Below are 9,557 nucleotides of genomic sequence, written 5' to 3'. Positions count from 1 at the left end.
AAAACTATTAAGGCTAGAGGGCTGCAACTTGGTATGTTTGATGATTGGAGGGTGGGTGGTCAACATACCAATTTGCAGCCCTCTAGCCTCAGTAGTTTTTAAGATTTGAGGGCGGACGGAAAAAGTGTGGACAGAATAAAGTGCGGACGGACAGACAAAGCCGGCACAATAGTTTTCTTTCACAGAAAACTAAGAGCGTTGTCGTCAAGCTATTTGTGAAAAAATTTACATTATTAAAGTAGTGAAAAGAAATACTTGCAAACCTTAACTCATGGTGTTAAGCAAATACAGACCGTTCACATATATTATGCCCTGGAATCTATGAGAAAACATTTGGCTTATCTGCTGTCAATTTTTAAGATATCAAAAAAATTCCTAACCAGGCATGATAAAATATAATGGATAATCTACAGTAGTGGTAAAATAATTTGGCTCATTATTATTACATATTATTATTATTATTATTATTATTATTATTATTAGTAGTAGTAGTAGTAGTAGTAGTAGTAGTAGTAGTAGTAGTAGTAGTAGTAGTACTGGTTATTGTTGATGTTGCTGTAGTAGCGTAAATAATATATGACAAAAGAGACTTGAATGAATGCAAAATAATTCATCTTAAAAATTTTCCCTGACACCGGAGAAACCTCTATATATACATACATATACATACATACATATATGTATACAATATATACACATATACATACATACATATATATATAACAGATATATATATATATAATATATATATATATATATATATATATATATATATATCTCTCTATATACTATGCACACACATATAAACACACAAGAAAATCTGGGAAAAGAATGGAAGTGTTAACGGGTCCTTTAAAAAGAGAGGACTCGAGACACTCCCGAAGACACTATTATAAAATATGGTGAATTGATAGCACCTGTCGACAGTCTGGCGGTGTCGTATAACTCCTTGTTGTTTGTCGACGGAATAATGAGACGTTTATGGGAATAGGTAAAAAAAGGCGTAATTTTTTCGTGTAGAAGACGCTATACATCCTCATTCATACATTTCCATATTCGTTTTATATTCATTTAATATTTGTCAATTTTCCTTCGTCGCGGTCCTTGTTTTGTTCCTGCGAACAAGCGAATTATTTTGGCATAGTAATGTTCAGTGAAAAGTACTGATTTTGAAAGATGCTCTCATTATTGTTCGATGTAAGAATATTCATATAGAATGTTTTGTCTACCACTTGGTATTTCTACTTGCTGTTAATTGTATCAAGTTCATGTTTCATTCAGTTCAAAGCTGCACTGCTGTGGGTATGATCTTTTTCACGAATGAATTGTATTCCATTCCTATGTCTACCGCTATGAGGCCTGCCTATATATGATAAATACACCTTGTGCACTTTGAAATAAAAAGAATATAATTTCAATTTACAACTTATTAAGCCAAAATTAGCGTTCCCATCGCATTCATTTCACCTTGGGAATACCTTACACCTAAAGGATTACGGTAAGTGCATATGCCTTTACCAGGATTCGAACGTATGCATTTTGGGTTTGACCAGAGGAAACAGGGGCCTATCCACTCGGCTATAAGAAAATAAATGAATTATTTTCGACTGCACTGGCGAAATCAGGTTCTGTACCTAAGATTGAAATCAACGCATCTCCTTTTCATGGTTATCTACACAGCCTGACAGAAATCTCTCTCTCTCTCTCTCTCTCTCTCTCTCTCTCTCTCTCTCTCTCTCTCTCTCTCTCTCTCTCTCTCTCTCTCTCCCTAGAGTCAGAATTATACTATGCTGTTTGTCCCACTTGCAATGGGTTTTAGCTCCTCGTTTGGGGCAGTCCTTTGGGTACCTTTCCTATTAACTGGGTAGAGTTAGAACTCTGCCTTGCCCTGGTTGGTGGGCACAGATCACGGTGTGACCAGGCTACCTTGGCTACTGCAGAATGACAGAGGCTGATCGAGGTCTCTGACAGCACCAGGTGCAAGGTGGTCAGCTCTGTCTTTGGGGTATCTTGGTGAATAATTAAACACGGTGCCCTTCCCTCAGATACGTGTGCTGGTTCTGCCCGATCACCTACTATGCAGAAGCGAGTGTAAATTTGGTTGAATCACTTGGAATGAGCTTGTAAATTCATTATGTCTATTTCCATATTGACGTCAAGTACCCTTCTTTAGACCTGGGAAGTTAAAGTTACGATCAACTTTTTGGCAACACGAAAAAATTGAAATTTTATATATTCAAAATTATAACTGGGTATCACAAGGCTCTGTGTCGCCGCAATACACACACAAATAAATACATTAAATATCAATATTTATTCTCTTGACTTCCACAATAATTTTCAGCCTCCTTTGAGAAGACTTCATCGTACCAAATCCATCAACGGCCGCCATCCTTTTGCCAAACGATGAGGAAGTTCATCTTCTTCCTGCTCCTCGCTTCCTTCTTCTTCTTCTTCTTCTTCTTCTTCTTCTTCTTATCCTCCTCCTCCTCCTTCTTCTTCTTCTTCTTCTTCTTCTTCTTCTTCTTCCCCGGGACGTCTTCCATCAAGCTTCAGGTTTTTCGGGCAGGTCCAAATGTCATCGCCTTTAGTGCACTTAATTTGATTTTTTCTTCTTCTTTCTCTCTTCTTTCTTGTCCTCGGGAGGGTAACAATGTGTCACGGGGATTTATCCTTCCCTTTTCTGCAGTGTCGTCGGGAACGCCTAATGGGGCGTAAAGGACCATTATCCTCATTATCCACCTTTTCCTTCAAAGATCCTCAGGGAATCGCTCTATTATTGGGGAGGAAAACGAACGAAAAAAAAAAAAAAACACATCGCCTTTCTAGAAGCCTCCCGTGTTATGTAGCGGCGTACTTTTTTTTTTTTTTTTTCCTGTTTGTCTATTTCCCATGTGTTCTCGAATTTGTCTTTTGCTAAGTGATTTACTGTTTGTTTTACTTTGGGTCTTTACGACTTTGAGCACGGGCAGGCACTCGCACAAACAAACACGCTAATATAGCCTGTATATATATATAGATAGATAGATAGATAGACAGACAGATAGATGTACATTTGTATATATATACACACAAATATGCATATATAAATATATAATATATATGTATATATAGTGTATACACGCATAAATAATGTATGTATAAATATAATATATATATATATATATATATATATATAATATATATATATATATATATATATATATATGTATATATATGTATATATATATATATATATATATTATATATTTAAATAAACACATACATATACATATATATATATTTATATATATGCATATACATATACATATATATAGATATGTTATATATATATATATATATATATATATATATATATATATATATATAGAGAGAGAGAGAGAGAGAGAGAGAGAGAGAGAGAGAGAGGAGGAATGGAGCTTAGCAATAGAATTTTGAAAATTCGGCTATAAACCACAGCACTGGGGCACTTTCAACCATTCAGCACTTAAGGCAGTGAAAAGCGAGAGCTGGAGTGGCTGGACAACAAGATGGAAGAGAGGAAGTTGGAACGGAGGTAAAGTAAAAGGCTAAAAGATGGAAAGCAGGTAGATGCCTACAATGCTCCACATGAGGTGACTGACGGTACTATGTTGACAGACCTACATACCCAGGTAAATAAAAAAAAAAGCTATCAGATTTATATATCTAAAATGAATCCCAATTTCAATAAAAATAAGTACAGAACGCATAGACTTCTTATAAACCGGCACACTGCAAACGACAATGAAACCGTCATGCGAGGACCGTAGAGAGAATAAAAGATAAAAAAAAAAAAACACACACTCAGAGCGCAGCCACTCTCAAACTTACAATAAACTCATTGCGCATGGCGTGGCTTATTTTTTTATGCCTCAACGAGCCGAGGTCACGCTTCGCAAACTTTTTTTTTTTCTTTTTTCTTTTAAGTTGGGGACACTTTAGGATTTCAAAAGGAACTTTCTTAAGTAGAACATTACGATTTGGTCTCTATTTACACGGCCGTCATTGAAGCGTCTGTTTGTGGAAAATGGATGATGAAGCACGGTTCGTGTGTGTGTGTGTGTGTGTGTGTGTGTGTGTGTGTGTGTGTATTTGCCTATTTCCTAATTAAAAGGAAAATGTTAAAACAATACTGATATCCAAGTTCAGCCTTTGTCTTTACGAGAATGAAGAAGGGACCTTTACTTTTAATATATAGATGGAGTATAGAATTTACGCTAAAGGCCAAGCATTGGGACCTATGAAGTCATTCAACGCTGAAAGGAAAACTGAGGGTAGAAAGGCTTGAAAGGTGTAACAGGAGGAAGATGGAAGAGAGAGAATATGAATGGAGGTACATAAACAATTACTTTTAATGCGCAGATGTTATGTTCACTTCAGCAACAATACCCAATACTGATTGTAGCAAGAGTGTAATCTGGTGAGCTTTGATAGGGCCTTTACTTCTATGAAAGGGCCTTTACTTCTAAAGCACAGACGCTGTTTTCATACTTAATTTCAGCCACAATACTCAATACTGCACTGATTATAGCAACAGTGGAATTTGATAAACTACAACTGAAAGTTGCAACTAGGATAATACGAAGTATAGAGAATAATTTCCTATATTTCAGAGGTAAAATGGCGTTAATACTGGAATTTCAGTGACTTAAAAAAAGGGATTACTCTGTTTCCTTGATTTTCTTTAAAAACTGTTCCCGCATTCCGAATTTTCTGGAAGAACTGACGCTAAGATTGCAGATTTCTTTTATCTTCCCAAAGAAAACGTCTGCCAATTAATACTTTCTTCATTTTGACCAATAAAAAAGCCTGTCCATTTTGGGGTTTAAATGACTATTGGAATTGCCGATTTCTATTTCACTCCCCCAAAAAAAATATATTCGGCCATTTTGGATTTTTTAACCAAACTGAATCTTTAATTTTTCAAAAAATAAAAAAAATAAAAAATAAAGCTGATAATTTGCTATATTAACCTGTGGATGACGTTCCTCGTTTCAACAAGAACGCTATGAATAGTTCCTTTAATCATTCATAGTAACGTCATGCATAATTACAAGGTAAACGAAGTGATAACTTAAAAAAAACACCAACAGACTCTCATAAAAATAAAAACAAGCTACTTTCCCGGGGTACATCAGAGTTAGTTTGAAATTCAGTAATCTAAATTGAATAGCCTATTAAACTTTAGCGCTCCCAAAAATACCGGCGTAATTGCTAAGGTCCGGAACAAAATTGGTTAGCATGGCACATTAAAACCAATTTCATTACAACCAATTTTTGGACCATAGCCAAAAAGCTACATGAAAAATTGTACAAATAGAGAAAAGTACAGGTTATTTTGATTATTTTTTTTTTGACACCGCTAAGTTCTGAACAACAGTGGACAACAGTGAGTGGGATAACTGCCTAGCGGAACCCCATTTGATCAATTTGCTCCCCATGGGAGAGGGGAGAGGGGGGAGATAAGAGGAAGAGGGGAGAGGGAAGGTGAGTAGGAGAGAAGAGGGGAAGTGGAGTGGGAGAGGGAAGAAGTTGGGGGAAGAGAGAAGAGGGGAAGGGGGAGAGAGAATAGGGAAGAAGGGAAGGAGAGAGAAGATGGGGAGGGGAGAGGAGAGAGAGAAGAGGGGAAGGAGAGGGAAGAGGAAAGGAGATGGGAGAGGAAAAGGAAAAAGATTGAGAGAGAGAAGAGGGGGATGGAGGGGGAAGAGGGGAAGGTGGAGAGAGGGAAGAGGGGAGAGAGAAGTGGAGAGAGAAGAGGGGAGAGGGGAGATGGAAGGGGGGAGATCATGGTGGAAAGGGGAGAGGGAAGAGAGAAGGGGGAGAGGGGAGGAACAATCTTAACAATGGTAATTTCTTTAGTGTGAAGAGACTGTTATTTGCAAGGCTTGTCGCATCAAACATGGTTAATGTAAGTAATGCTTGTTGATACACTTCTCTTTTGAAGTTACAACAACATCCACTTAGATAAAAACGGGTTAACTGAATCATGAAATAAAAAAAGAAACAGAGAATTCCGTATCACGGAAGTGAATAGCATGAAAGATTAATCAGACACTCCTTGTAACGAGATCTCAAAATTTAGAAAAATATAATTTAATCTGAGTTTTGCTTTCTTCTTTTATTCAAAATTCAAAAATAAAATGTTTCGTGTTGCATTACTAAGAACTTATGCCTTTTAAGAAAAGCGCATCTGCTGTCCATACATCGCAAAGCACATATAGTGGCAGACCTTTCGCAATGGAACTACAGAATTATAAAGTCCCATCACATCTTGAATTGCTAGCGAATACACCCGTGAACCACCGAATAATGGCCTTCAATTCCCGCTCTGTTGAAGGCCATTGGACCACTTGATTAGGTCGAACATCGGACATTGTATTCATAGATGAACAACAGGAGTGAAAAAACTCAACGACATAATTTAGAAGCCGGTTGCAATTGAAAAGCATGGCTGCGTCCAGATTACAGTAAAAACATGCCATAAACACATGTCGGTAACTTACCGCATATATGTCGCCAACAAGCTGGAAACAAGTCAACAACCATTAGTGGAGAAGAAATCTTTGGCAAATGCTGGATGATCGTAGGAAGAAATAGTTAGATCTACCATTAAGTCGCTGACATGTATTCGACTTGTTCGGGATGTGTGTGCGAAAAGTAGCGAACGTGTTTACGATATCTTTTACCGCAGTGGAACTTACCGCATATACATCCCAAACAAGTTGGAAACAAGTCAACGATCGTGAGTGCAGAACGCACCTTTGGTTATGCCTATCAATAAGTCACTGACTTGCATTCGACCTGTTTGTGACGTGTATGGGATAAGTTACCAACATGTGCCTAAATGTTTTACTGCGATGTGGAACTTACTTAGGACTACCAATAAGTCGTTAACTTGTATTCAACCTGTTTGTAATGTGAGTGCGATAAGTTGCCAACGTGTATATGACATGCTTTACTGCAGCGTGGGTGTATCATACGGCTCTTAATTCTAATTTAAATTTATCAAGATGAGTAATGTCTCTTTGTAGGATGCTCTATCTGTCAAGAAAACTGCAAGAAGTATATTACTAGACATACGATTAGTAACGAGGGTGTGAAATTCCACGTAAAACAGGAAGCAATTCAGAGATGCAGATTCACAATTCGAACAGAGGCTGACTGAGCTTCAGGACGCAGATTTTGTTACCGGGTGTCCAGTTCCCTAAACGAAAAAAAAAAAAAAAAAAAACTTTAGGCCCAATGCACTTTTTTTTTTTTTTTTCAACAGGAGTCGGTGTAACAATGTGCGTCCGAAATACATTGGCAAGTACATTTACGAGCTGCTTTATGAGGAAGAGCCCGTGCAGGCATAACGCCAACTTAAAAAAAAACAACAGCAACATGAATACGTACACTACACTGCATAGCATAAACATCTGAGTACGATTTGGGAAAGGTGGAATGAAGAAGAATAATACAAAATCACAGGGCAGAAAATACAAAGCATTCGCAAAGAAAGAGCGAAAGAAAACAAAGCGAAAAAGAAAAGAACACACGTCGCTTGCTGACGTGGGTCAGCAACAGAAAAAAAAAATAATAATAATAAATTATGCTTTTGCTGACGTGGGTTGCAACACAAGCATCAATAAAATGTGCTCACAGGAGTCACCCAGTCCACCAAGGAACGGTACACGTACCCTCAGTATGTTTCACAATAATCATGCAATGTGAGCCCTTTTCCAACCCCCCCCCTCTCTCCCCCCCTTTCTTCTTTTCAGGGCGAACTCTTTTCAAAAGACTCTCTCTCTCTCTCTCTCTTCCATTCCACACGCAGAAGTTTCACATCTGGAATAAGATAAAATCTGAAAATACCGGCGATGTCTTTTTTTTTCTCTCTTTTCCTCATTCACCGAGGCTCTGATTACAGATGTCAAGATAGGCTAATGCCCCCCCTCCCGCTTTTTTCTTTCCTTCTCTTTTTTTTTACATTTTCTTTTTTACTTCACGTTTCGAAAACGATCCGAATGAAAAAGATAGAAGGGGGAATGTGACGAGAGATGGGGGGAGGGAGAGGAGGGGGAGGAGAGAGGAGGGGAGGGGAGGGGATGGGTAGAGGACTGAGAAAATAGCAGAGAAGATAGGACCCTTCAGCCTTTTCAATAAAAAAAAAACGAATGAAAATTTGAAATTGGTAATTAAAACTTCCAATTATTAAAAAAAAGTGCATTATCACAATATTTACGAGCCTTTAGGATCCATAGTTCATCTAAAACTGCTATGATGGTTTGATAACCCCAGAAAACTGTAAAATAAGTATAAATACATAAAATTTTGAGCCTCCTGGATATTTAATAAGCATTACATTTCATACATCCAAATCACAAAATATATGTTACAGAAATGTAAAGGAAAGAAATATATTTGAACATATTTCTTATTCAAATTATTCAGAATTTTTTTCTAACAACACACTGAACAAGTATTTCCATGATATTTCGCTCAAGTTAAATCACAAACACAAATATTCACCAAAAGAAAGAGTCAGCTGCACAGCTCCTCTCGAAAAAGAATCAACTTGAACAGTTCCACTGGAAGAGGTATTCAGTTGCACCGTTTCGGAGGCAAAGCGCAGTTGCACTGCTCCTACTGAAAGAAATCACTTGTTCAGTTCGTATGCAAATACGACTCGGATGTACAGTTCTAATAAAGAGAGGCTCAGTTGTACGGCTCCACTGAAAAAAAAGGTCCAAATGTAAGAAATTTTCAGTTGCGCAGTTCCGTCGAATCATTGGGAGAAAGGTTCAGTTGTGCAGTTCCACCGGACCACTGGAAGAAAGGTTCAGTTGCGTAGTTTCGCCAGACCACTGGAAGAAAGGTTCAGTTACGCAGTTCCACCGGACCACTGGAAGAAAGGTTCAGTTGCGCAGTTCCATGGGATCAATGGAAGACAGGTTCAGTTGCGCAGATCCACCGGACCACTGGAAGAAAGGTTCAGTTAAGCAGTTCCATGGGACCAATGGAAGAGAGGTTCAGTTACGCATTTCACTGGACCACTGGAAGAGAGGCTCATTTGTGAAGTGTCATTAGGAGAAAGGCTCAGTTTCGCAGTTCCAACAGAATAAATGCTCAGTTGCAAAGTTCCACTTGAGAAAAAGATTCAGTGGTGAAATTCCACTGAAAGAAATTCAGCTGCACAGTTCCACTAAAGAAGACTTAACTGTACAGTGACACTGGATTAAGTATTCAGTTGCCAAGTGCGCTCCTGGATAATCAAAAGGTTCAAGGATGATAAAGTTGATATGTCGGAACTGTAATCGCTTCACGCAGATATTTTTTTGCATAAACTTCCTGCAATATGCTTTAAGAGTAGTATGGGAAATACTTAAAGAGAGAGAGAGAGAGAGAGAGAGAGAGAGAAAGAGAGAGAGAGAGAGAGAGAGAGAGAGAGAGAGAGAGAGAAATAAGTAGGACACTAATTACCATTCTAAATGTAAAATCGCGACCAATATAAAAATAACAACACTTAAATAAGGGAAGCTTTGCATTAACAATGA

At 37.9% G+C, this 9,557-nt stretch overlaps 1 protein-coding gene across 1 annotated transcript in view; it reads right to left on the bottom strand.

Annotated features, from left to right (window-relative positions):
- Positions 1-2,378: 2,378 nt before the first annotated feature.
- Positions 2,379-9,557, bottom strand: part of LOC136842178 (protein FAM133-like) — a 43,936-nt gene continuing 36,757 nt past the window's right edge. The window contains exon 4 of the mRNA XM_067109538.1: positions 2,379-2,550. Coding sequence (XP_066965639.1) covers positions 2,379-2,550 — 172 coding nt within the window. The remainder of the gene's footprint in view (positions 2,551-9,557) is intronic.

Source organism: Macrobrachium rosenbergii, chromosome 9 (assembly GCF_040412425.1).
Source record: "Macrobrachium rosenbergii isolate ZJJX-2024 chromosome 9, ASM4041242v1, whole genome shotgun sequence".
Classification (NCBI taxonomy): Eukaryota; Metazoa; Arthropoda; class Malacostraca; order Decapoda; family Palaemonidae; genus Macrobrachium; species Macrobrachium rosenbergii.
The sequence above is the reverse complement of the archived record's forward strand: the minus strand, read 5'-3'. Positions and strand labels throughout refer to the sequence as shown.